The sequence below is a fragment of the Crocodylus siamensis genome, chromosome 4 (assembly GCF_052110815.1).
Source record: "Crocodylus siamensis isolate JL-2025a chromosome 4, ASM5211081v1, whole genome shotgun sequence".
NCBI classification, from domain to species: Eukaryota; Metazoa; Chordata; order Crocodylia; family Crocodylidae; genus Crocodylus; species Crocodylus siamensis.
In genome coordinates, this window is record NC_143398.1 from 146,398,960 (window position 1) to 146,426,884 (window position 27,925).

The 27,925-nt window shown below is 48.2% G+C and overlaps 1 protein-coding gene across 2 annotated transcripts; it reads left to right on the forward strand.

Moving 5' to 3' along the window:
* Positions 1 to 27,026, forward strand: ARL4D (ARF like GTPase 4D). Of its 2 annotated transcripts, XM_090044086.1 has the most exons (2): positions 1 to 858; positions 26,713 to 27,026. In XM_090044086.1, exons 1-2 carry the CDS (start codon positions 260 to 262, stop codon positions 26,723 to 26,725), a joined length of 612 nt encoding a protein of 203 aa, XP_089900212.1. In that variant the 5' UTR covers positions 1 to 259; the 3' UTR covers positions 26,726 to 27,026. The 2 variants fall into 2 exon arrangements, with proteins under 2 accessions (XP_089900212.1, XP_089900213.1); XM_090044087.1 differs by lacking the exon at positions 26,713 to 27,026 and having other exon boundaries at positions 15 to 6,999.
* The last annotated feature ends 899 nt before the right edge of the window (positions 27,027 to 27,925 follow it).

Consider the following 27,925-nt stretch of genomic DNA (forward strand, 5'->3'; position numbering starts at 1 on the left):
GGCTGGGCGCTGGAGCCAGCTGCGCCTAGGGCCGGCGCTGATTGGCTCGGGCCGCGTGACGTCAGCGGCGCTGCGAGGTTTAGGCCGGCGCCGCCCGCCAGACGCCCGCAGGAGTGCGAGCTGCGGCTGGAGCCGGCGCGGCCCATGGCAGGTGGGCGCGGGGCGGGCCGCTGGCGGCGGAGCATCACCTGGCCCCAGGCCGCCACCGCCGACTGACCTCGCCCTGCCGCAGCCCGCAGCGCCCTGGTGTGACGCCGCCATGGGCAACCAGCTGGCGGAGATGGCGCCCGCGCCGCCTTTCCTGCCGCCGCTACAGGCGCTGCACGTGGTGGTGATCGGGCTGGACGCGGCCGGCAAGACGTCGCTGCTCTACCGCCTCAAGTTCAAGGAGTTTGTCAAGAGCGCGCCCACCAAGGGCTTCAACATGGAGAAGATCCGCGTGCCCCTGGCGGGCTCCCGCGCCATCGCCTTCCAGGTGTGGGACGTGGGCGGGCAGGAGAAGCTGCGGCCCCTCTGGAAGTCTTACACGCGCCGCACGGACGGGCTGGTCTTCGTGGTGGACTCCGTGGAGGGTGAGCGCATGGAGGAGGCGCGGGTGGAGCTGCACCGGATCACGCGCACCTCCGAGAACCAGGGCGTCCCCGTGCTCATCCTGGCCAACAAGCAGGACCGGGCCGAGGCGCTGGCAGTCAGCGAGGTGGAGAAGCTGCTGGCCGTGCACGAGCTGAGCTCTTCCACCCTGCGCCACGTCCAGGGCTGCAGTGCAGTGGATGGGCTGGGCCTGCAGCAGGGGCTGGAGAAGCTCTACGAGATGATCCTCAAGAGGAAGAAGATGCTGCGGCACAGCAAGAAGAAGCGGTGAGCCCTGCCAAGCGTTGCCCTGCCTGCCACGTGCCCTGGCGAGGTGCAGCTTTCCCTTTGCACCAGGGGCTTGCATCTGGTGACACCTCTTCTCCCCACATGTACATAAGGGCTTTGTACAGCAGCCCACTGGCCTCTCAGGGGCAGCAGTGTCCTCTGCAAGATCCAGCTGCCCCTGCCCCCTGGCAAACTCGTATGGGGGTTTTGGACTGTTAATTTTGAGTGTGCCAGGGACTCGCATCCACTGGGCTCATACCATCCCAGGAGTACCACTGCACGGCCCACTCCAGAGTGACACCATGTGTCAAGGCAGGACATGGGGTGGTGCTAGGTGACTTAGTGCCAGGTGGGGAAATGCATCTCTTACTACAGCTGGCTTTGGAGAGTGGCTGGGCCTGCGATTCTGCCATTGCTCAAGGAGGGGCAGGGAGGACACCTTATTTGTATCATTTCTTTTTTTGTCTCGTGCAGCTTTTTCCTTTTTTGGTAGAAAGTAAATGTAAGTTATTAAACCAGCAACTTGAAGAGCTGGGAGTGGCTCTGTCTCTTCACTGTGTTGATGCCTCAGGCTTTTGCAGTTCTCATTATTGCAGTGCCAGCAGAGGACAGCTCTGCTGTTGCACATCCACTTGGCTGGGTCAAGGCACAAGGCAGCTCTTTAATGTTAGAGGTAATTCTGAATGCCTGCCAGCCACCTCCCTTCTTTCAAGGAAGGCAGGCTTTTAAGTACAAAGTGATAGTCATCTAGTGCCAAGGGAGGGAGCTCAGATTAGTAAGCAGCCTAAGCAAATCTGACCCCATCTCCAACAGATATGCTAATTTAATAGAAACAAAAAAAGCTCCTCAACACCTTTTTAAGACATGCCCAGTACCAGTTGCTTGGACAACATTACTTCCATTTCTGTGTAAGGGCCTGAGTTTTCGTTGAATGTATTATTAACCCTTCTCTGGCTCCTGGAATCTTCTACATCTGCTACTGCAGGGTTCATGAAGTTCCCTCTGCAGCTGCTTCTGGTTGGTGTTGGGACAGGATCCGGGCTGGTATGACTAATCTGGTTATTGTGGTATTCCTGTAGTCAGCCTGTTTGTTTTAAAAAGGACGGTTGCAAACCACAGCTACCCTGAGCTTCCACCCTGAAGCTGTGCCTTGAAGTAGCTTCTGTGAGGCTGAAAAAGGGGTAATAGGTGCAAATTAAGTCACTATCAGAAACTGGGCCTCTTGCTGTGATACAAATGTCTCATGCCCCCTTGGAGGGGAAACAGAAAATTGGTCTACAGTTAGATCCAACATACCAAGTTGCCTGCACTCAGGATTTTTGATGTCTGTGTTAAGAGACCCCATTTCCTCCAAGCAGTGTCTTGTGGCTGATTTTTGCCTTTTGGTAGTTCAGTGGGATTGACCTGGGAGGCTCTAACAGATTTGAGCATTGACATTGTACCAGAGAAGTGAGATCTATAGCATCCAAGCTGACTTTCCTAGCACTTTCCACATGAGGAGAGCCTGGAAAGACTGGGGGGTGTTTTAAAGGGAAACAAGCAAACAAAAAGGAATAAAATGCAAGTATATAAAATGGTGAACAGTCAAGAAGAGATGCATTGGGAGCATCTGTTTGATCTCTCATGACAAAAGCAATGGGGGGCACGCTATTAAACCAAGCGGCCTATGGAACTCCTACCCACAGGATGTCAGTATGCGTAAGAATTTAGTAGGATGTAAAGAAGAACTGCATATTTGTCTGGATAGCGGGAAGCTCCAGAGTTCTAACTGTTAATGATAAAGAGTTTAGGAGGAGAGAGAAAACCTCTCTGCTTCTGGGCTGGAGATTTGTCTCCAATCATTAGCCAACAGGTGATGCCCCTAGAGGAGAGACTGTCCCACAGATGCCTGCTGTCGGATTTCTTATTACTGCTCCTTCTCTAGGACCAGGCTTGGAAGACTCTAGTCCAGTCTGGCAATTCCTGTTGCTTTATGCTCTCCAGAGCATCCTGACATTCCCACTATGGCCCACCTCTCACTGAAATCAATGTAAATCTTTCTATAGGTGTTAGTAGGCAAATGCATGCTTGAATGAGTTTGTGAACTAGCTGCATCCTGTATAGTACTATATACTCTGCTGTAATAGTGTTGGAGTGTTACAGCTGTGATAGTCCAGGAAATGTGCAAGAAGCAAGAGCTGTTTTGTATTATCTCTTATTGGACCAATGGCTGAAAGAAACAGCAAGTGCTATATCCACAGCTGAATTAACTGAGGGAAATGATGCTCATTGAGCTTTATGCCGTGTTCTCTCATCTGCTCAATTTCCCAGCACAGTGCAATGTTAGGCCAAGACTACTTGGGATCAAATTCTCCAGTTGTTCATGATGCTCCAAACTTTGCCTGTAGGTAATTGGGCAGGAGAAAGGGACTCTGTCCAGGTTTGGGTCTGTTCTGTGTTCTGCAAGAAAATTTGTGGTAGCTGGGAAACCAATTACACTTGCCAGTTTTCTTTATTGTAAAGTCCTGAATAACCCTAGCTAGGCTTCATGAGAACAGCTTCAATCAGGTCTGCCTGCTTGTTTCCACCCAAACCCTCCCCCCCCCTCTTGGCAGACTAGTCTCTCCAGTGCTGTATACATACTTTCTGAACTGGCCTGCTGATCTTTTTTGTTTTGATTTAGTTCTCTGAAATAGCAGGGTGCTGGGCCTGGAGAGTAGTAGGGATTAGGGCAGGGTGGGATCACTCCAACTCCAGTCCTGGCTGTAGTTCATCACAGGGCTCTGAAGTGAAATTTATCTAGGGAATTAGATCAACTAGCTGGGACATGGGGCTGTGTTTGTGAGACAAGCAAACATACCACAAGTCCTGTGCAGTTACTCCCAGAGAGCTTATTATTTAACTTTAATATAACTCCTGACTTGGCTACTGGTAGATCTTAAACGAATTGAGAAACTTTTAGTGTAGGAACTTCCCACCAACCTGCAGGACAGTCCAGTAGTTTAAAGCTGGTGAAGAATGTGGCTTGTTTTCTTTTGGTTTTTTTGTTTTTTTTTTCTTCCTTGATCTAGTGCTAGGGATAGTACTAGACTTGTATAGCTGTGGCATCTACCTTTCCCTGCACAACAGCTGGGGAAGGGAGAGCAACGCCTATTTCTGTATGCCAGTGAATCTGCTCTGTGAGGGGATCCTGACCTATTTGGCACGGGCAATGTGGAAAGAAAAAGCCATTTTGAGCACTTTAATTTAAATAAAAAGGACTTTGACAAGAGGTGTAATATGGAATAGCAGTTCTGAGCCTCTGAGAGCCAAGCATCCCTGACTGGCTGTGCCTTGGCCCCTAATCTCTCTTATGTAAGGGAATTTACTATGATTGGTTTAAATCTCTTTGGGGCTGTTAGTGAAAGATACTTATCTATCATTCTGTACCTGGCATCTTCCCTTGGTCCAGCACCCCACACTCAGCTATTCTGCTGACTTATTCAGTCTCCCTGAAATCAGAAGGTCTTACAATTTCCCTCTTAAGTTTAACTAGGTAATGTAGAAACTTGATTAATGGTAACATAAGGAATTTGCATTTTCACACAATTTCCTATAGTATCACCTGTGAAGTCAAACACTGGGTCTTGATGAGCTGCTTGTGTGCAAGTGACACAGACAACTGCAATATTAGGGGCAGATCTGTGCACAACAGCTTTCCAGTAAGCTGTGAGACCTTCCAGATGACAGAATGTCTCAGCAGGGTTCTTTGGAGAAAAGAGTGGATGGGGGTGGGAGGAATGCTGAGTTTGCAAAATGATGAGGTCAATATAGGCTTTATTTTTACTATATTCCTTTTTATTTTGCTGCTTGATTTTTGTAATTGAGTATTGGCTGCTTTCTGTGATTTACAAATCAGGATAACTGAATCCAAATAACCATCAACACATACCTGACAGCTCAGCTATTCCTCAAGCCCTGAGGTGGGGAGCTGACCTGATAGTTCCTTCTCCTTCCCCCAACTCAGCAATATCCACAAATTCCTTTGTTTACTTGCACCAAAGAGGAGACAAGCTCTGGCTGGGCTGCTAATCCACGCAAAGAAGATAAATTACAGGGATAGAGAGTACAAATTACTGTGTCCCTCTCATTCTTGCATCTTCCATTGCAGGGTCTGCCAACGATGTAAAGGAAATGGCTTTGCTGAGGCTGGCTGTGGGGCTTGAGGGAAAGTGGCTGGCTGGTCTCTAGCCACCAGTGGGCCAGATTTAGCATAGTCTTGCTGCTGGACTCAAAAGTGCTTGTTTATGTAGCAAAAAAGAATAATTCCCTCTGCTCTCCAACATGCAACAGAGCTTCACTCAGCATTTGTTCTGCAAAGGGGCAAGTAGGAGGGTCTGCAGGCCTGTCATACTTGAGACCAGTTACATTTTGGCCTTAATCAAATTAGTTTTCCAATTTCAGGTCTTTCCTGTATGTGAACAATTTGACATTCTGTTTATTTATATGGTATCCAGTTAGGGAGCTTCCACAACTTTCCATTTCCCTGTGCAACACAGCATATATTGGATGATCTTTTGAGCTCTTACCTGGAGGAAGTCAACAATCAAGCAACTTCCTGTTCAAAATAGGTTCCATACATATATGTGCAGAAAGAAAACAAGGAGTTAAATACATGCCATTTGGTATTTAGCTTGGGTTGCATTTGCTTCTTTCCCAGACTTAAAGAAGGGTGCTTTGTGCCCTAGAGCTTATTTCACGTGTCTCAGATACACAGGCTTGAACGTGCATCTGGCAAATGACACTAACTACCAGGCCCCTGGCTAGGTAATACTTGGTGTATACTCTAGCACTTCTGAAGCTAGCCTCCAGGGCAGCCAGAAAAGAATGTGTGGAGCTAGGAGGATGAGAGCAAGTCAGAGGGGTTGTGGCTTGGTGAGAAGACTGCAGCTTTGGAAGGGAGGATGTACTGGATCCCTGATCCCAATGGCTGGAAAGCTTTCCCTGTGCTGTTTATCCAGTCAGTATCAACTGCTAGATGTAGTGAGCTCGCTTCAAGAGGAAGGATAGAGACAGCTCTGGACTAGGTTGCGCCTGTAGCTGAGTGGTTAGAACACTTGGATGGGAAGCAAAAGATGCCTATGGCTGCCTTGCACCCAGGTGTCCTGCTCCCTGGGCAAGTGCTCTTACCACTAAATGAAAAGATGTGAGGGCTCTCCATTACCACTACTGCCATTTTTGCAACGGGAAGAAATAGAATCCAAATTGTGCATGCCACTTAGGTATGTCAGAGGTAACTAAGATCTGGCCTTTTTGTTTTGCTGTATTATTCTTCCATCAGATAGTAGTAGCAAGTTATAATCCCCCAGTTATTACATTATAGGTTTTGGATATTCTTATTATCTGCTTGAAGAATGCCTCCACCACTTCTTGACTCAGTGTTCTGTAGTAGACCCCGACTGTAGTATCACTATTTTTTCTTGCCCCTTTGTCTTCACCCAGATAAACTCTGATCTGTGGCCTCTCCCGACAAATGAACACAATTCTTGGTACATAATCCAGTACCATCTTCTGGTTTCCCTGAATCTGGCCTTCCAAAATAAAATGCATCTCAATACTGATATACCAGAGTTACTCCATCAAGGTCCTGTAACACCACTTGAGTCCTAATATATATAAGCCAGTTCTTAATAAAGAATAATATAGAATTATTACATTCTTAATAAAGAAATAAGATGTATACATTTCTTTATTAAGACTGTAATAATTTTATATTATTCTTTATTAAGAACTGGCCTATATATATTTTTTCTGATGTTCAATTCTCTGGCTTTTTCCTGTAGGCCTTGAGTTTGTACATACTCAGTGAAGATGCTTTATAGTCTGTCCTACTGACTTTCCACACACCTCTGTTGGCTCTGACATTGTTCCCCAGCCTTTCTTCAGAATTGGGTCTCTTCTCTGTGTCCCATCACTCATGGTTGAAAGCACCATGGCAGAGCGAATAAAAATCCTAATAATAAAAAAAGGTTTTTTATCATATTTTTAAATTATAATTCAGTTTTCCTTTTTAAAAATAAACAGCTGAAAATGAAATTTGAATTTAATACAACATAGGCTAAGGTATAAATTTTGTATAATCTATTAAATAAAACAACATGTGTCACTGAGCCTCTTGTAAAACTCTGGAGTTAAAGGCTGGTTTTCTTCTACATAAGAATGAGGGGGAGGGGGGGACATTTAACTGATGAGGTTAAAACTATGGCACAATATTTCATGAGTATAGCTTTGTCCCAGAAAATGTAAATGCAACAAAGATGAGAAGAAACCTGGAGGATGATAATGAAGCAAACCTGAAACTCATATAGTCATATACATAGGGGTACAGTGCTCATTTGATGCAGCTTTTAGCCAAAGATTTTGGTATTCCAAGAGCAAAGGAATGTGCTGTTGAAATTACAAAATACTTCAATAACCAATTGTACTTCAGCTTCACTGAAGAAAGCTGAGGGATGTAAGTTAACAATCCCCCAAGTTGTATGACAAAATCCAGTGGTTGACTTTGAACTCTTTATTAAGAACTGGCCTATTCTGATGACCATCTGTGAAAAATATCATGACAAACTCAAAGGAAGTATCACAGCTAGAGAAGTCAACATAGAACTAAAGTGAAACGTACAAAATATGCTGAATACACTAAAACATATTTCCATACCCTTAGACAAACTGCAGGATTGCTGCTGTATTGCAAATGGTGTTGAAATTTGGAAAGAACTTCAAGAATCATTACAGCAAGAAATGCCCAGCAGCAGTTAAATTGCAGGTAGTAAAGAAGTGGATGAATCGAGCACTTAACTCCACCTCATCTCTGCTAATATTTGTAACACAAAGAACCAAAGTCAAGGGCACAGGCAGAAGTGACAATTTTTACCCAATCTGGCCACAGAAAGCAGTCTATAGCTATGACCAAATACAAGTGCATGGCTGCGGACAGCTTCAGAAATGGCTGATAAGATGAAAAACGTAACACTCGTATGAGGGTTCAGATGAAAGTGTTTCAAGACAGAGCATTTTCTGTAACTTCTGTCTGGGCTGCCTCCTAGCCTGTCCTGTTTTCAGAACGGGAGGGTAGGGGGGGCAAGGGAGCAGAGGGACTTCAGTGTGGGGTTCTTCAGTCTCTGCTGGAGGGTGGGGCAGGTGTATTGGAGCCTCCCCAAGGTGAGGGGACTTCAATTCACTCACCCCACCTTTCAGCACTGGCTGGGTACCTGGTCCCTGCACTGCGCATTTATGAATGAGAACCTTTGTTTTATCTGTACAGTACCTGGGTACCAGTGAAACACTACACTACACAATGTTCAGGACCAGCTCTCATTTCCACCTTCATGACAGATGTGTTAGGTATTTGTGTTTAGGGATCCGGCTGCTGAGCTCTGCTGGGTGCATATGACCTGCCCCACCTATACATGAATGAGGTGCCCCTAGAAAGAGTACCCTCTGCTCCCTTCCCTCCCCCATTCCTCCCCCTGAAAACAGCACCAGCTAGCAGGGAGGAGGGGTCCTTGTTAAAAGAAACTAGCTGCAGGCTGCAGCCAGCAACTAGATCCCCCGCCCCCTGGAACCAACAGCGAGCTTCTGTTTGATTTGCAGGATCCTTCTCATTCGGAATGCTTCCTAGAAAGTGTTCTCGACAGGGATCTGGGTTTTTCATTTCCTGTGGGGGGGAAAAAAGGGGGAAAAAACCATGGACTCTCCCTTTTAACGGAGAAAAATGGGGATGTTTAATTTTAACAGAGAAATGCACAGATTTTTCACTTTTGCAAAGAGCTCTCTGCAGGCTGGCAGAATTCCAATCTACAAGGGGCTGGGGGGAGCAGGAGGAGGGTAGTCAGGCAGGGAGCGCCATGTCCAAGTGTGCATGTATGCATGCACATGGCCACCAGGCAGCTTGGAGAGCAGCTCCCACAGCTAAGTCTGGAGGGGGGAGGGAATTGACACCTTTGAAGGGAGGTGGGGAGGGAGTTGGGTTGTGGCTGCTGCCTAGCCAGGGCAGTGCATAGGGCTTCAGGCCCAGAGCTGGGATGTGCAGCAGTAGGGAGTGGGATGGGACCGTGGGTGGCTCTTCTGGGGGATGGGGGCATGAGGCTGGCTCCCCGCCGCTGCATGCACTCCTGGGGGGAATGGGGGGGCACATGCCACCCAGACTTGTGCATGTGGGGGAGAGGGAATGGATGTGGGCTGCCTGCTGTGGGCTCAGGCTCTCTACACTGCTGCCCTTCCCCAGGGACTCTGTGGCCTGGCAGGTGGGACATGGCACGATAGGACTGAGTGGGGCTGGTGGGGAAGTTCCTTGTTGCCAGTGCAAATCTATGCCACCCTGACAAGGCACCCCTTGCCCATTCTGCAGCAACAGGGGCAGCAGTGCAGAGTTGTGCCTCTCACTGCTATTGGGTAGGCAGGGGACACCTCACCAGGACAGCACAGAATCCCAGCAGCAGCAAGTGCCCAGTCCCACTCTGCCCTGCTGCTGGGCTGCAGAGGCTCCAGGGAAGGACAGCAGGGTGGGGAGCCCAAGCCCAGAGCGGGCAGCCTGCACCTTCTGCACAAACCCTTCCCCCCCGCACAGGCTCCACTCTGCTGCAGCAGACATGGCCTCCCATGGGCAGCAGCTGGGCCTTGGGTGCTGCTGAGAGGGCTGTGGACCTGGGTCTCTGGCCCTGTAGCACTGCCAGCTGGGGCCCCCTCCAGCAGGGCCCAGGGGGCTGTGGGTAGGGAGTGAGGGGCACCAGTAGCGTTGTGGGGCTGGCTTGGGAGTGAGTAGCCTGGACTTGCATCCTGTTGAGCAAACAGGGCAGGGGGAGCCCTGATTTTTCATGATAAAATCCCCAAATCAAAGACCAACATTTCTAGGTACTTAAAATTTATTTTATTATAGTGATTGAAATACTAGTAGACTTCCAAATTGCTTTAAAATTGTAAACATATCAAAACATTGTGTTCAATGGATACCTATATATACAGTGGCATTTCATTTTAATCACAGACTTGGGGGTTTTAAAAATCAGAGAATTTGCAATTTTTAAACAGAGAAAACGAGGATTCCTGGTGATGAGATTCCTTCCTTTTGGTCTCTGTGTATATTCCCGATATCTTGTTCCCAGGCAAAGAACCTGCAAAACTGTCTTGTTTCAGTCAGCATTTCCTGAACTCTGGTGATCCTCCTTCTTCTGGTGGTTATGAACTACCGCTTTGGCCAAGCAGACTATAAAAGGAAGCTTCTTGAAAACACAGTGAACAGTAAAAGGTGAATTTGCCTAGGAGTTTTCCTGAGGAGCCAGGAGAGAGTGGAAGTTCTTGTCTTTCCCATGCTTAAGAGGGTTCAAAGAAAATAATCCTATGCAGTATCGGAAACCACTAAGACTTTCTTTGCTCGGGTTAAGAGAAGATAGCACAGTACAGGCCGAAGGACAAGGAAAACAGGTGGCAGTATGTGATTACCAGAAGAAGAAGGATCACCAGAGTTCAGGAGATGCTGACTGTCTATTCAGGATACCTGGGCCATGATTTCCTCACCCAGATAAAACAGGTTACACAATCTGGTTGCCCTGGAAGAACTGAAAATTGGAACACACACCTCTCTGGCTATAAACTAGCTGATACACTGGAGCAGCTGAAATCTCTGCAGAATAGACCAGGGAATTAGGCAGATGTTCCAATGTCATAGCTCCCTGTTGCTGCTGCCAGAGGGGAAAAAAAAAAAGGCAATGAGCTAAGCTATGCTGGGTCCTCATATGAGGGAAGAAGGAGCTGAAGGGGAAGTTAGGCAGCTTTACGTGCTTCTCAGGACCCAGCTGGTCTATAAGTAAGCTTAATAACCCTGTAGTGGCCAAATGAGATGAGGAAGGGGCCCTCATAAACTGATTTTGTGAAAATCTCATCTGTACCCAAGAACTAAGGCCGCACCAGACACCTTAGGACAGGGGTGGGCAATTATTTTGGGCAGAGGGCCGCTTACTGAGTTTTGGTAAGCCATCAAGGGCCGCATAACAGGCAGCCCAGGGCAGATTAATATTAATTTTCTAATTTTTTTAGGGGCTGCCACGGACCAGATAGAACGGCCTGGTGGGCCACATCTGGCCCCTGGGCCGCATTTTGCCCACCCCTGCCCTAGGATTTGCCTCAGACATTGGGGGAAGGGGACTAACTGAGAAGCCACATGGTCCTGTCTAGCTTTGCCAAGCCTACAGAGTGGAGGCTGCTAGCTGCTTGCATGGTGGGGAGTTGGAAGGCCATTACCAATTTGCACCTCCCTGCCTTGTTTAATCCACTGCCTTTCAGCAATGGCTATGGGGTGAAGGGAGCCTTTGCTCTTCAAAATAATGCAGCATGAAGCCTCTTGCAAAAAGGATCACTCAGGCAGTGGAATCCCTGGAGCAAAGAGTTTGGCAGGGGGAGGTGAAGGTAGTGGATTATAATTTATTTGGGAAACCTCCCAATCCCTAGCTCTGCCACAAATCCTCTGTGACCTTGAGCAAGTCACTGATCTACTCTGGGCCTTGGCTCCTTCATCAGCTGTGGATAGAGCTGATGATGTCCCTTGCAAAAGTGTAGTCAGATCACATTTGTTAATATTTATGATGCTCAGGGACTGTTGCTGGAGGCCACATATAGAGTGACAGACCCCTGTCCAAAGAGACACAAGGCTAGCAAGAGACTTCAGATATGACAGAGACATTAGAAAGAAAAAAGGCTGATGAGGTTGTAGTGCCTGAGGACCCCACAGGTCCTCAGCAGAAGTGGTTTATATGAGGCATTAACAAGGAATTTGCTGCTCTCCATGATCTAGCTGCTCTTCCCTAGGAGACTCTACAACATCATGTACCTCCTGGAAGCAGGTAGCGCTCCCCCACAAGTTAGACTGGGAAAAAGTGTTATGCAATGAAGCACCCAGCAGGAGCAAACAGTTTGGGCAATCCTGTTTCACAGCTAACCAGCTCTGAAAAGGCCATTGTGGGTGGAGCAGTGTGGATGTGCGTGTGGAGAAATTATACACTCCCAGTACACTCATCTCCTTACTATGCAAGGGGCCAGGAGACCAAAAATGGAAGGAGAGAAAGTGCAGTAGAGGAACAAATAGATGGGAGGAGACTGCAGCAGGCACTAGGAGAAAGGAAGAGCAAAAGAGACTAAAAAGGAAAATGCTGATGTAGGCATTACTGTCCAAGGGCTGCAGCAAGAACATGTTTACTAATATCTATGGGATGATTTTCGTAGCAGCATTTTTACAGCCCTCCCTGCTCCAGTTCCCCTGGCCCTGCAGTAAGATAGGGCACTGGAAACAAAAACACTGGGCTGATTTTGCAAGTTGCCTGGCTGAAAAGTGAAATTCAAGTTTAATAAAACATTCCAGTCAGAGCATGTGGTTCTCTGCTCCTTTCTACTTGTAGCAGGTTGGACAGCAGTACAGAGTGTAAAGCTGATTCTAGACAGACATGCTTGCACCTCAGCAGCTAATCATCTGGGCAGACAGCCTCTCAGCTTTTCATGACTGTTTTGCACCATCAGATCAGACCAAACCCCAGAGGGTCTGGGAAAGAACAAGGTGGGGGCAGATAATTGCAGCTGCATATGAACTTCAAGATACTCTTTCATGATGGCATGGGCAGTACCAGATGAACCGCAGACTCCTAGTGATGCTAGTTGGGCCTTAAAGAGGAGACTTCACTGCAGCCAAGTTGTTTGGAGTGTACAGTGCCCTGGGGTGAAGCACTTGATTCTTTGGTTTGGGGAGAAGTCTGGATGGGGACCAACTTGGTTGTGCTGTAGCTCAATACTTGGCTAAGCCTGGAGGAATTTAGAGGGCTCCTTCACCTAGAAAGTATTTGAGAGGAGGCTGCATTTGCGTCAAGCCTCCAGATTTGCAAACAAACCACTTGCTGTCCTGTTTAGATGGAACTTGAAGCCCTGCAGGAGGGAACAAGAGGCAAGAACAAATGTGGGGAGTGCAGTCTCATTGCTTAGCATAAGTGTGTTCTATCCCTCAGGTGTGCTAAGCTTTGCTCTTGCCCTATGGGGGCAGTCCAGAAGTTAAACCACAGCCCTGATGGCCAGGCTTGCTTACCTGTGCATCAGGAGTGCTGAGCAGCTCAAATGCTGCAAGAATAAGCTGAGAGCTGGCTCTAAGGGTCCTGCTGTGTGTTCAAATTAAAGCTGGATAAAATTCAGCTACAGGCACGCCCTTGTTTATGCTTTTAATTGGTTCCTGAAAAACTGAGCCTCAAGTGAAACAAGCATTAAGTGAAACCAAAGGTATTTGATGAGACCCAAGATGACAACAGCAATTGTTTTTAATGACCCAACATGGCGACCGTGTGTGTTGTAACGAAACTCGCTGAGTGCCAAGTGAAATCAGGTATCAATTTCAAATGAGCGTTATAGCAAGATAGCGGGGCTTGCCTGTATAGAGTTCTTACGCATTTTCAAGCACTAACTTTATAGTTGGCTGCCTCTCTCTATAGCTGGAGCGTCATTTTTATCATGTGATCACTACCTTGCACATGTGACTGCTCTAAACTTATTGCATTAAACCAGTTAATTGTGGGATAATTACTTTGCACTTGTGGCTGGTTTTGCTTTGCACCTGTGGCCAATCTAAATGTATTGCACAATTAACCAGTTAACTGCTTAAGATACATAAATGTATTGCAGGGTGGGGGTGTCTAAGGAATCTAAACTCTGGATTCCTTTTCTGAGTGGAGAAGCAGTCCAGGCTGCAGCATTTGTAGTGATGGGACCAAATGCAGAACCTGTTGCATGTGCCAGTCAGAATTCAAAGCTGTCTGCCAGACACCAGGGCTGTGTGTGAGCTCAGCTGCATGTTGCTGGGAGCCAGGGGTACTTTCCCCTAGCAGGGGCTCTGTCAGAATGCATTTTGGAGCTACCCAGGCCATGGAGCCACCTACTCTCTTCCTTCTCTGCATCCTCAGAAGCATGATCCCAGTGTACTTACCCACTCAGGGGGAAAGCTCCTGGGTACCATCCCTAGTTCCCTGGGGAAGCACCGTGGAATAGGAATGCTTCTGGTCCCTGAGAATCCAGCAATCCCAAGTCCTAGCTCTGGCCTCGGCTTCCTTTGTTCCACTTGGAGCAGGGGTAGGGGTGGGGGTTTTTCTCATCATCATACCCAACAGGATTCAGGTCTAAATAGGGACTGAGTCCTGAACATTTTGGCCTTGGGGTCCCTAGTGCCCCTGCTCTTTACTGTGAGAGGTCTACAGGCACTGGTGTTTGTATGGTGCTCTCACTAGGGAGTATTTGTACTCGCACAGTGCCCCTACAGTTAACAATGCTGCCAAGTAAAGAGGGAACTGCCTGTGACTCCGAGAAGGCCCAGAAGAGGAATCTGTCTCCCGGTTGGTCCCAGGCATAGCTTTCTAACTGTTACCACTGCTAAAGGATCTGGCATAGCTTTGTGATGGGCACAGTATAAAGTGGTGTCACTCCAAAAGCAAAAGAAGATGGAAGCCTCCTGCTTGAGTACTGAAATATCAAGGAGACCGTGACCTTCAGATAACAGGAAGCCTCTTCCTACTTTGAGGACCAGTAGTAGCCCAGTTCGTTCTGCAATGGAGCAGAAGAGAGCTGTGATTCCCCACACAGCTGGGGGTGGGGGACATAAATGGTGCTTTAACTGAAGTGGCAGCCTTTCATGCTATAGTAACAAAATTAGAGGAAGCAATACAATGGAAGGCAGACAGAAACCAAGATTCCTGTTTCAAATGCATTCTTTACCCAGCCAGTCCTTGCACAGCACAGATACTCTGCTTTGTTCAGGGATTCAAACATAGCCTGCTTCTAGAGCAGGTAATTGTATTTCTTGTTTTCCATTGGTAAGTAACTCAAGACAAAGGCAGACGGAGCTGCTGCTTTGTGAAGGTGAGGGGTTGGGAATCGAAGCTCATCTGACAGATTTCGGCTTCATGTTCCACGGCACTAGGGAGCACCCAGTGTGCCGGTTGTAAGAGGAACTCCTTTCTCCTTGGAGGGTTCTGCTGTGTGTGCTATTAAGGCTGCCAGCTGGTGCGTGTGCGCGAGAGAGAGTAGAAGGAATTTGCAAAGGCCAAGGTTTGCTTCTGAAATGCATTCTGCTCTCTCAGCTGAAGTTGTCAACACTACTTGAATATGTTTATTCTTAACAATTCAACCGTGAGGGTTTGATCAGCTCCAAAGAAATAACCAAAGAAGAAGAAGAAATTCCTGGCTGCATTCTCCTTTCCCCCCCATCTGTTCCTTTCCATTCCCTTGAAGAAAATTGGGACATAAAAGGCTGAAATATTGGAATAATTATTAGACTACGCCACAGTACAAAGATCAATTGAAAAGGCAGATGAAATATTGTTGAAGGTGTATAAATCACTGGCTCAGAATGCTACAGTGTGTAATTTCTTCCAGAAAACTCTGACATGAGCACTGGACTGTGTGGGACTGGGGGCTTGTTGGCCCTTGCTACATTTTCTCTTTAGGCCAAGGCTCTCTGTAATTTGCATCTACATGCATAACTTGAATGGCCATTTCATCCATGAGTTGCTTTCTTGTGCTGCACTTGACTGTGCAGAATTTAGCTCAGTAGAGATAGGGGAAAGTCCTAGCTACAGCTCCATGGGGAAAGATGGGAGGCAGCACATGTGTAGTATCTGGCTGGAGAGTTATACAAAGTCCTGCAATGTTCTGCATTTGCAGGACCCCATCTGTCCTTTTTTAGGGAGCTGGAAACACCACATCTGTGAAAGGCACCAAGGGAGGAAAATTATTGGGGCAGAGAAGCAGATACCAGTTTTGATGCCCAGACTTACCCTCCCCAGTCCTAAGCACCACTGGCTTAAGGGCATCACTAAATACGTCAAGCCTAGGCCTATGCAGCAGTAGCATCTGTTTCTGCAGCTCACAGCAGTCCCAGGAACTCCTTTAGACACAAATCTTGATGACAAAGGCAGCTCCCCCTGTCCATGCCTTCTGGTTACAGCCTTCATTTTCCCCTGCCCAGACCTTCCCCCAGCGCTAAGGTGCTTTCCAACCCCCTCGGCCACTTTACCAAGCATCCCTGCAGGTGCAGCATGCTGTAAGAAGCAACATAACTCCCTTTTCCAGTGTGGGGGGATGCCCCAGGATCATATCATTTTTGGAGGACTCAGGCCTGTGGGGTCAGAAGCATCATTCTTCAACTTTACAGGGATTTAATTTCACTTCCTATCAGGGGAAAGCAGTGTAAGATGGGACTGTAGCCCCTTTGACCCATCTATGCAAAAGGATGGCATGCTGCCCTGTCACTCAACGCCCAAGGACTCCTTCCCTTCCTTAAGGCCTTGGTAAGCCCATGACAGCAGGCCTAGGCTGTTATTAGGTGACTTTTTGAAAATATACCCCTTTTCCCTGTCCACAGTGCATCCTTGTGACCTGATCCCCCTCCCCTGCACTACTTTGCAGAGCACTTTGCTTGTCTTAAGGGCACCTCAAACAGCGACTGAATATTTAAAGCTGGAGTGTCAAACTCATCAAAAGCCTCTGGGACTTTGCTTCCCAGGCCTCCAGGTTGTCTTGCCCCAAGTCTTACAGATGTGGTGCAGCAAGCTGGCTGAAATGATCTTCCAAAACAAGTAGGTCTTGATAGAGCCCCAGTGCTCTTTACTGTGCTGTGAGATGCCCAAAGGCATGTTCTAGCAGCTGCTCAGCTGGTAAGCAGAGCTCTTTATCTCTGCCTCCACTCACATGTAACTCCTGGATAGGGAGAGCATGTAAGTCAGGGTGGCAGGGTCGCAAGGCATGCCAAATGACAGACAAGCTGGAGAAGGACAAACATGGTTAGGTAGTCCAAGACTGCCATAAGCTGGAAAGCAGAGGCAGAACGTCACAGTGCTATTCACTGAGAGCTTGGAGAGAGAGGAGACAGTAGGCATCCATTCTGTACAGTGGTAGGAAGGCTATAAACATGAAACCGAGCAGCCTGAGGTGAAAGTGAAGAGCCCTGCAATGGCAGAAAACTGGATCAAGTGTGGGAATCCAATACCCGTAAGGCCCTACTGCTGGTACTCAGCTGTCCCTGAAAGCCTGCAGGAGATCGTAGCTGAGGGGCATGCTGGGATGCCTACTCATATGTGGATCCAGAATCACAGTGAGGGGGATGCAGCGATATGGAGCATGTGCAGTGAAAAGATCCCACTGCACGTGCCACACAGCCAAAGGCCAGGGTATGTGGGTTCACATGCACACATGCTGTGATGTGGGCAGGAAATCAAACCCTGAGCAGCGGTGTGCGTGCCTACAGCTGTTTCCTCTGTGTACTTGTCTGCAGTTCAGATGCTTACCACATCCTTTCCTGAGAAACCCCCTATCTCCCACTGACTCAGTGCCAATTTGTGGAGCATCAGTCCTCACCACATCTTAGCAGATGGGTGTCCTCAGACTCCAAGCACCGTTCATCAGCCTGAAAAGCAACTCATCTGAGTTCATCTAAATGAACAGGGTATGAAAAGAAGTCCACCCTTTACCTGGACTTGGAGCCCTCTTGCAAACTGAGGGCAATGACCACCCACCAGCTTTTGCACTTTAGGGAGACTCTTGTCCAGATACCATCATACTGGATGCCATCCTCTCCTCTAGTTGCCACCCCCACTTAGCCAGGCCCTTTCTTTACTGCAGTATGCAAGCACATGGTAGGCTGTTAACAGGCAAACTCAATAAAGCAGGGTGTCAAACTCACTTTAGGTCTGGGCCGAATCCAGACTGCAAGGATTCCTTGCGGATCAGATCCAGCTTAGGATACAGGGTGGAGGCCATGGTAGCCACAACAGTGGCAGTGAGGCTAGCAGATGCTGGTGACTGCTTAAGACGGCAGGAGCACACAAAAGGCAGCAGGCCAGGTGGCTGCAGGGTGACTGATGACTGGGTTGTATAGCCCTTATTTAACTGCTGCTGCCAAGGACCGTGTCCACCTGCTCTCCAGAACCACAGGTTCTGTAGCAGGCCCTGCACACTGCTGGCCATACCCCTCCAAACTCCATGGTTCACTGGTAGCCAGATGGGTCAGATAGAGGAGTTTTGTGAGACCAGCAGGGTCTATGTGTGAGACCCCTGCAGTAAAAGAACATACTCCCCTCCTGGCCTGCCTCAGGGCATGGTGAGGAAAAGAGACATGCAGGTTTCAGTTGCATTAGTGTGAGAAAGCAAAGATGCGGAGGGACTCTCTTGTGGCCAGCGTTCCCGCTAAGCTCAGCAGTGTGCGTGGCCGTGCAGATAGAGCGAACACTGCTTGCAGCAGTGTGTTCCCTTGGTCCAGTCCTTATTTTCTGTGTTCCTGGGAAGCCCACGTAGACCAGTAAGTGACTTGGCAATCTGTGGGCCATGGACAGGCCACTACAATTTTATGCTAACTAGAATTTTTGGAGGGTACATCCCCAGAGAGGGTAAACTGCCTTGCTAAAGGCTGGGCTTTATGCGTGTACAGAAAACTGTGGCTGCATCTCTGCTCCGTCTCCTCCCATCTAGGCTGACCATATGGAAATCCAGGACATCATCTGGGACACTGCCCCCCCCGCCCTTTCTGTTCTTCCCACCTGCCTTCTGCCTGCAAGGTGCTCCACACCACTCCAACTCCTGGCCAGACTGTGCCCCATGCCTCTGCAGTTCCAGGATGCCCATCATAATTCCCAACAGCTGTCCAGGACCAGCCTCTGAAATCCAGGATTGTCTCAGTTAAAACAGGACATATGGTCACCCTACTCCCACCTGTCTTTTACCTTGTTGTTTGCTGGGACACTTGGCTGGAAGACATTACAGGCAGTGCTGGAATGGAAGTGGTCCCCTGTTACTGGCTGACAGGCACGTGCATCCTCTGCCCCTTGAAGTTGGAGTGCTGGCTCACAGCCCACACAGTCTCACTGGTGATTGTCTTTCTAGCTGCCTTGGATGTTGAATCATGGAATTATATAAATATTTGTCAAGGCCTTGTTTCCCAAGTCCCACGTTGGGTCTCATTACCAGCTTACAACCTCCAGAGTTACAGTGCCTGCCTTGGGGAAGAGCCAGCCTGCTTTTTGCATAATACCCAGCATGAATTTTTGATCTGGCCTCCTGTTCATCCTATTCCAAGGAAGAGGGCTGAGGTCCCTTGGTGTGGTTTTCTTTGCTCAGAACCACCAATGCTTGGGAAAGCCACAACGAGAATGGGAGAGAAAGGGAGGGCAGTGACCCCTGCCTAAGGTGGAAGGTGCATAAGTAGGCAATGGTCAGAGGTTGTTCTAACTACCCCCAGGCAGTTCCCAAAAGCTCCCTCTCCCTCTGACCATCAACCAAAGGCCTTACCCCTCCCTCTAGTCTCCATTTTCATCTCTTGTCAAAGGAACATAGGCTGAAACATCCCAACCAAGCCACTCATATCACTCAGCCTGGGCAGGAGTGAGCTGTCTGTCAGGCAGGCCTGCTGCCCAGGGAGGCCAGGGCAGGGGAGGCGCAGCCTGGACTTGGAGGACATGTAGGTTAGTGTCAAGGATCCTGCACAAGGTGTCTGGAGGCAGGGACTATGCTCTAAGTTTTGCCACCAACTATCTGTGCAGGCTTGAACAGGTCTGTACCTCTTCCTCCCCTTCTGCCCTCTGTTTGTTTGGACTATAAAGGCCATACCCGCAGTACCTGGCACAAAAGTCCCTAAGCGCTACATAATATAAATAACAGTAGAGCATCTGAAAGGCCCCAAGGCCTGGGAATCCTGCAGCAGGAGATGCATTTGCCCACCCCCACACCACTGAACATTTCTGTGGTGCACTAGAAGAAAACCACAGCTTCCCCATGCCTCTTCTGCTTTTGGGAAGGTTGCTGTGTCCTGTATTCTCTGTCTACCTTGGTAACAGTTCTGTTTCCTTCAAGAACCTCAGTGCGTGACTGGCAAACACATCATTCACTAATGTACCAGGGGCACTGAGTAGCACTGAGTAGCTTTCATGGGTGAGAGAAACCAGGACTCAAGGGCAGGGAGGAAAGTAATATCAATTAAAAAAAAAAAAAAAAAATCACCTGGTCACCATAGCAACTGAGCAGAATACCTTCCTGAGCTCAGCTACTTCCTTTTGTCCGTCTCCTGCATGCACCTAAGAGTAGCCAGGAAATCCTCCACCCTCTTCCTTCCATGCAAGCATTAAGGTTGATGAACCATTTAAAGCCCCAGGCAGAGAGGTGCTAAGCCACACACTGGCTGTGCAGGAAGTCACTCCTCCTGCAGATGAAGCAGCCTACAACACTGTAATTTGCTTCTTCCTGGGATACTATCAATTACACACTTCTGTCACCTGGTTTCCCAATCTACATTATTACTCTGCAGTGGGTGTGTTTCTTATCCCTGGGCAAACAAGCCTCCTTTCTGTAGTCAGTACTTCACAACCTAGAAGGCTGTTTACATGCAGAATGGGACCTGCCCTGCACCACTTTACCTAACACCTCATTCGTGTATAGGCAGGGCAGATCATCTGCACACAGCAGAGCTCAGCAGTCAGATTCCTAAACACAAATATCTAAATGATAATACATCTGTCATGAAGGTGAAAATGAGAGCTGGTCCTGAACATCATAGCGTTTCACTGATACCCAGGTACTGTACAATTAAAGCAAAGGTTCTCATTCTTAAATGTGCAGTGCAGGGACCAGCTACAAGCTAGGATCTTGCATGGCTGACTGACCACTTTGGGCATGCTACAAGACTGTATTATTAATTCTTCTCATGGCCTATGTTCTCACTGGATGAAATCCATGCAACCCTGGCTTCACTCTGCAGGGTGTAGTGTATTTTCTCATTATAGCGAAGCACCTCTGTCTGTTTCTGCATGGCTACCACAGTTATTATTTCAGCTGCTATCCTCATTAGTCCCTCAGCTGAGCCTGTCTGAATTCACACCATTACCTCATTGTCAGGTGTGTTGGCACTGGATTTATGACCCAGATACCTTGTTCTGGGCAGACTCAAACCTGCAGATAGATTGCTACCTCTCCATTCAATAATAGGCAAACTTTATTGCTACACGATAGCACATAAGAATAATGCAAACAATTCTATAATCTACCAGTCCTAGAGCTGTCACAAAGGGAAGGTACATCTGACTAGTATTCAAGCTTCACTCGGAGGTTCTCTCTTGAATGTCAGATGTCAGCAGCCTGGAGGTTGAGGGCTGAGGTCCCAGTGGGGTGGGTGAGATTAGGGTTACCATAATTTAAGTTCCAAAAAAAGAGGACACTTGTCATGCACAGGGGGGCGAGGAGAGGGGTACATGATTGTGAGGGGCAGTGATATGACAGTGCCCTGGCTCTGCCTATTCTATTGCCCCTCACTCCCAAGCCACAGACCACCAGCCCTGCTGCAGTCCCTCACTCCCAACCTGGGGATCCCTAGCCCTGCCAGTGGCCCTCACTCCCAACCTGCAGTACCCTGCCCCGCTGGGCCATGCTGGTACCCCTTACTCCTAACCTGCAGCCCGCCCCCCTTTCCTGCTGGTTCCTCTCACTCCTGACCCACAGCCCCTTGGCCCCACACTCTGGACCCACAGTCCTGGGCCCCTCAAGCCACAGCCCCCTGCTCCCTCCATCTCCAGGCTGTCCCACCCATACAACCTTTTTCACAGTGGGCTGGTGCCTGCAACCCAGCCCCCTTCACAAGTTGCAGTCTCACACCCCATATTGATCAGATGCTGCTACAAGAGGAACAGATAGAAAAAGGCAGGTGCTAGGATCATGGGGAGTGCCTTTTATGCTGAGGCAGAGAAACTAAACTGAACTTGGTAGGTGCTAGGACCCTGGGGACATCTCCTCTGCCCCCAGGCAGCCAGGGATTTTCCAGCTGTCCAGAAAGTGCCTGGACAGCATCTCCCAGTGCCAGCAGGCACCTGCTCCCCTTGCACAGCTGTGCTGAGCAAATTCCTGGACATTTGATTAGATTTAAAAAACCCTCCCAAATGGAGATCAGAGGATCAAAACAGAGGGTGTCTGGGAAAACCCGGACATATGGTAACCCTAGTTAGATGGGTTGGTAGTGTGCCCTCTGTTCATGGTGGCCTCGGGTTCCCTTCTTGGGGATTCTTTGCTACTCTCAAATCCCTCCTTTTGTATTCTTTCTCCCCTCTGATGACTCTTCATCTCTGGGCATTGTTGATTGGTTTCCCTGCGGTTGCCATACTCTCCATGTTCTGTCCTGTCAGCATATTCCTTTGTTTCAACAAGCCCATCAAATGCACACATCCTAATTTGCTTATTTACTGGGCCTCCTAATTTGGTCTGTTCACCAAAACCAGAAGTCCCAAGGGCCATGCATTTGGGCACTGTGACCTGGCACCAATGCTGCAGAGTCCCTTATCTTTGGGTACACTGTCATGTTATGGAACAGTGTAGTACATGTCTTCAATTTCCCAGCCTGTGTATCTGCTGGTTTCAGACACAATGGACCTTGAAGGAAATTTTGTAACAAACAGGCTTTTAGAAACCAATTAATCCTTGCCATTCTTCTGAACCATTATTCTAATACATATCTACTTTACCTACAAGCCAATTCCTAAAAGGAAACCTCTAAATACCATTTTCTAGCCATTGATACACAAACACAGCCATCAAGAAAGAAGGTGTGTGGTAGCATGGGATGTGGCTTTACTTTGATCCCTGTCCTGTTATGCTTTAGCAACCTGGAAACCAAACAGGGCACAGGCAGTATGTTAAAGACAGACATCCTGTTGTGATCTGGGGCATGGGCAAATCACCCAGTTGATTAGGCAAAGTCCAGAAACTGGGTCCACAGCGAGTCAGGAGCTCAGCCAGGGTTGCAGTAATTAAGCCAGGAATCAAAACTAAGCCAGAGTTTCAGGCAAAGAGAGCCAAGAAACTACAGCAGCATTTTTTGTTTGTTTCAAGAGCTGAATCAGTTTCAAATTCTGTTTGAATTTGTTGGGCAAAGCCCAATAGTCAAGTTCTCAGTTTTGATTTAGCAGAGCTTAAGCATTCAAGTCCATGTGGCTCTACCACTAGGCAAGTAGTCTCCTTTCCAGACTCAACAGTATGAGGCTTAAGAAACTCTTCAAATCTGTAGTAGACATCCTATGCTATGTGCAAGCCCAGGGCCCAGGGACCCTGGGGTTCAGATACCCTGTTGCTTGCTCTGAGCCAAAAGTCCAGGGAGCAAAGCAGGAGGAAAGCAAGCAAGCAGTCCCCAATTGCCACAAAGTTGTGCAGCTGAGATTCCTGCATTTGGGAAAACTCATGGGGACCAGCATGCCCGGAGTGCAAGGGATAGGCCTCACCCTGGGAAAACCACCTCTTAGCCCACAAGAAGCCTAGTGATCAAGAGCCTGCCAGGGAACTACAGCAGCATCAGAAGCAAAGACAAATGGGTGCAGACAGAAGTGTAACTCTCCACTGTAACCGAGAATACTTTTCAGGAACAGAAGTTCACTGTTTGTTCCAGGGGGAGGGAAATCTAGCTGCTGGTTGCAGCCCGCAGCCAATTTCTGCTAGCAAGAACCCCTGCCCCCCTGCCAACTTCCTGCCTGCCAGTGCTGTTTTCAGAATGGGAGGGAGGAAAGGGAGCAGAGGGAATTGTTCCAGGGGTTCCCAGCTGGCAGTAGAGGGTGAGGTGGGTGATTTAGGGATCTCCCACCTCAGGAAGGCTCCAGTACACCTACCCCACCCTCCAGCAGGGGTTGAACACCCCCCAGACCAAACTCCCCCCACTCCCTTTCCCCACTTCCATTCTGAAAACAGCTGGAGGCTGGCAGGCAGCTAACACAGAAATTACAGAAGGCATCATCTGACCTTTCATGCAATGAGGGAGTCAGATTTTCACCCAGATCAGCCATTTTTTAAGCAGTCTGCAGCCGTGCACTTCTGTTTGGTCATAGCTATAAACTGCTTCCTGTGGCCAGATGGGGCTAGCCCTGGGATCTGCACCCTGAGAGCTTTGCTCAGATACCCTGCCACTCTATGAGGCTTGCTTTTAGAAGCTGGAGTGGGTGGGGGCTTGTTTCTTACAGCCTCAGGTGACTGATTGCCCTTATTGCTCAATTAGGACTGGCTGGGCCCAGGGCCTTATCTGAACTCATTACACAACCTTATTCTGGACACAGCAGTCATTAGAAATGCTTCTCGAAGGCAGGGGTTGTCAACTGGGGGTATGTGTACCCCTGAGGGTACTTGGGAAGGCTCTAGGGAGTACATGCGGGTGAGGATGGAGCACTACCACCCACCACCCTGCGCTGCTGCCTCCCAGGAGCAGGGGTGGGGGGGTGAGGGCAGTGGTACCCCTCTGCAGGCTACACATGTGCCGCCTGGTCGGCTAGGGAAAGCTCACACAGGACTGCCGCCACCCACTACCTCGCATTGCCACTGTTCTGCATCTGGCAACGTGCCACCTGCCCCATCCCCTGCTCCACATCTAGCTATACAACATCCTCCTCCCCCACTCCACTTCTGGCTGCCGGGGGTTCACTTACAGGCAGTCCTTGGACTCACGACACAATTGGTTCTTGAAAACCACATCTTAAATCAAAACATAAATTGAAACCAATTTTCTCATAAGAAACAATGTTATAAATGGGGGATTCGTTCCTGAACCAAGTCCTGATACCCTATTTTCACCAAAAATACTCCAGGATTTTGTACTTGATCAATTATAGATGAGTAATATAGCTATGTTAATGTATTTACATTGTAAATAGCAATCATATCGATTTGGAAGGACTTGTTTGAGGTGACTTTGAACGTTTTGAAGGGCTCTTGGTTGGACTTTTTGAAGGGTTCTTGGCTGGAGTCTTCTCAGGAGTCTTGGCTGCAGGTTTTTCTGGAGCCTTGTCTGCTTTCTTAAAGAAAGTGTCCAAGGAAGTTTGGACAGATGTTCTCCAGGGAGATGAGCGATGCAGTGAACTTGTTCATTGGCATAGTGTCGCATCGGATCAAGCACTGTAAAGTCAAAACTACTGTTATAAAGTTGAAACAGGGTGTCAATTTATAAATGCTGTAAATGCAAAATGTTGTAACTCAAAACATTGTAAGTCAAGGACTGCCTGTATTAAAAAAGGTTGAAAACCCCTGCCCTAAGGTCTTGCTGTGTTGATGTGGGCCATAGCCTACCTCATGGGCCCAGGGCAAGCTGTGCTTCCGCTCTGTTTGACCCAGGTATGCTTTCTTGATGGCGCAGCAGTGAGCACTGTATGTTGCTCAGGGGGCACTGATTTTGTCTGGGGTATGTAGGGGTACACCTATGCCGAGCAGTGAGAACTGGGGTCTCCTTTTACTTCGTCCCAGTGATAAGGGCAAAGTCAGCTCTACTCACCATTATGCTGGCTGTGTAGAGGCTGGAGCCAGGTATTTGTTGTACTGGTTGCTGTGCAAGCACAAAGCTTTTCCACAAAGATCTCTCAGGTTTGACTAACAGCAAAGTGAGCAGAAGTCTGGGTTCTTATTGGGTCATAGTGGGGAAAGGTAGCTACCAGGAGTTGACTGAGGTCCCTGGTGCCAGTGGAGAGTCAAGTTACAGACTCCTGTACATGTGCAGGAAGGCTGCTCCAACGCGCTGTAATTATAGTGTATCAGAGCAGACATGATTAACTGAGTCTGCTGGAGCATGGTAATTACTCCAGCAGACTCCAGTGTCACATGTATCCCTGTGCTGAAAAATGAAGCCAGGGCACTTTCTCGTTCAACAAGCTTTAGTTCAAAGCACCCCATAGCTATTTTTCAGCTGATGAAATCAGGGATGCTGATACATGTGATGCTCCAGGCACTTTAATTAGGGTGGATCTTGGAGCTGTTCTAATTAAAGTACCCCCTACACTTCTATAAATGCAGGGTTGGCTGGCTGCTGTAATGCCTCCACCAATGCTGTGCCAAGAGAAGTTCATCCTGAATACAGGGAGTTTTTCACTGAGCAGAGTCCTTTCCATCTACCTGCCTATCTTCCCTCTAAAACTGCCAGCTTCACCTTGCAATCTTGACCTGAATAAATAGTGCTTAGCTGGGAATGGCAGAAGGTGCAGCCTGTTGGGTACAGATTTGTGATGAATTCCTCTGCTGCTCATCAGACACATGGCTAATGTGCAGTTACTGCAAGATAGACCAGAACCTAGTATAACAAGTGTTTGGCAGGGAACTTCTATCTGTGTGGTGTGTTAACTCCAGGCAGGAAGACTCTAACTAATAAATAGTCTTAGTTAGAGCCTTCCTCCCTGGAGTTAACACACCACAGTATTATTAGACATAATAATGTCCCAGCCCCACATTCGGCTTTGCAGGGACCATAGCTGTTGGGTTGCTGTAACCTTATCTTGGCAGTGAGTTGGGTTGTGGTGAATGAGACTCCTGATTTGAGACCATAGCTGTCAGTATTCATGCTCCTCTAGGAAGGGTTGGGTTTAGGGAATGTGTGAATGACACGCTTATGCCTTATACTGGGAGGAATTCCAAAGCCATTCTCAGCAGATTCCTAAGCACCAATGAATCAGGTCTGCCTCACAGGGATCTGGGCTGATTTTATTCCCCATGGATCTGCAGAGACTGTCTAATGCACCGGGTATCCAGTGCACCAGATCTACTTATTCCTCTGTGAAATCCTATGAAATATGAACTTTCATTCTACCCAGGAGAACTTTTACAATCTTTTCTCCAATGCCTGATGAAGGGTGTTTGTGCCTGAAAGCTTGCAATTAAAGATTTTTTTTTGCAAAAATCTTCTTGGTCTAATAAAAGATATCAGCTCTACTGAAAGTCCTGATTGCCTTTTCCTCCAGACCACTACTGCTACAACCTGGATACTTGACACATGGAAGATATAGAATTTTAGCTGATTTTTTAATAATGAAATCTTCATATTTTCCCAAGCAGGAAGCAACTGTGACCACCTGAAACCTGAGATCCTGCTCCTGCCTTTGTTTCAAGGTCATTTGCATCATCACAGAGCCTCACAGGAGGTAAGAGGCTTCATACCAGCTATGAACTGACTGCCTAGAGGAGTTTTCCATCTATTGACTCCTCTGTGAAATCCTATGAAATATGAACTTTCATTTCTACCCAGGAGAACTTTTACAATCTTTTCTTCAATGCCTGATGAAGGGTGTTTGTGCCCGAAAGCTTGCAATTAAAGAAATTCTTTTGCAAGAATCTTGTTGGTCTAATAAAAGATATCATCTCTACTATGAGTCCTGATTGCCACCTGGATACCTGATTTTTAGTATGTAATTTGTTTTTTTCCTCCTAAGATAGGGGCAAAGGAATAGTTCCAGGGGCAATGGGAGGGACTTCCAGGGCAGCCATGGGGGTGGGGGAGGGGGACTGGGAGAGCAGCCAGGGGAGGGGGGCTCATGACAGAGCCCCCCACATGGTGTGAGGCAAAGGGGGGCAGTGGGGATCACCCCTCCCTGCCTGGCAGCAGCTGGTGAGAGGGGGCTTTTTTCCCCCAAAGAGCTGGGAGAGTAGCCGGGGCAGCCATTGAGGGCGGGAGGGGGATGGGGCTGATTTGGAGATTCAGCCAAGTTGGCCACATCCGAATCTCCAAATTGGATTTGGCTGAATTGATTCAGGACAGTGATTCAAATCACCAAATCGAATCACTGTCCCCTGAATCGGAATCTGAAGTGAATACTAGCCGCTTCACACAGGCCTAGTGAACATACAACAAAAGAGCGCCAGGCTGATTTGGCTGCGGCCTGGACATTCAGCCTCAATTACACCACTATGCTGAGACCTAACAGCTATGAAACAACAAAAGGAGTGCCAGGTCTCTCTTGGCTTGGGCCTGAACTACAACTAGCACCCAACCATACCACTTGGTAGGGTCATGAACTGCAAAAGAGACTAAAGAAGGCCCAGGCCTATTTCACTGCGCTTGGACTCAGTGGTGAAAAGCCAGCTTGGCTTATATACCACTGAGGCCTGGATAAACCAAAGAAGTGCCAGGGCTTGACCCCGGCCCAAATCTGCCAGCTGAACATATGGCTGGGATTCAGCCCCATACAGGTGGGCTAAATGCAACAGCTGTGAAACAGCAAAATGGGCCAGGCTTATGGAGACCAATGAATTCAAAGGTGGTCAGCTTGCC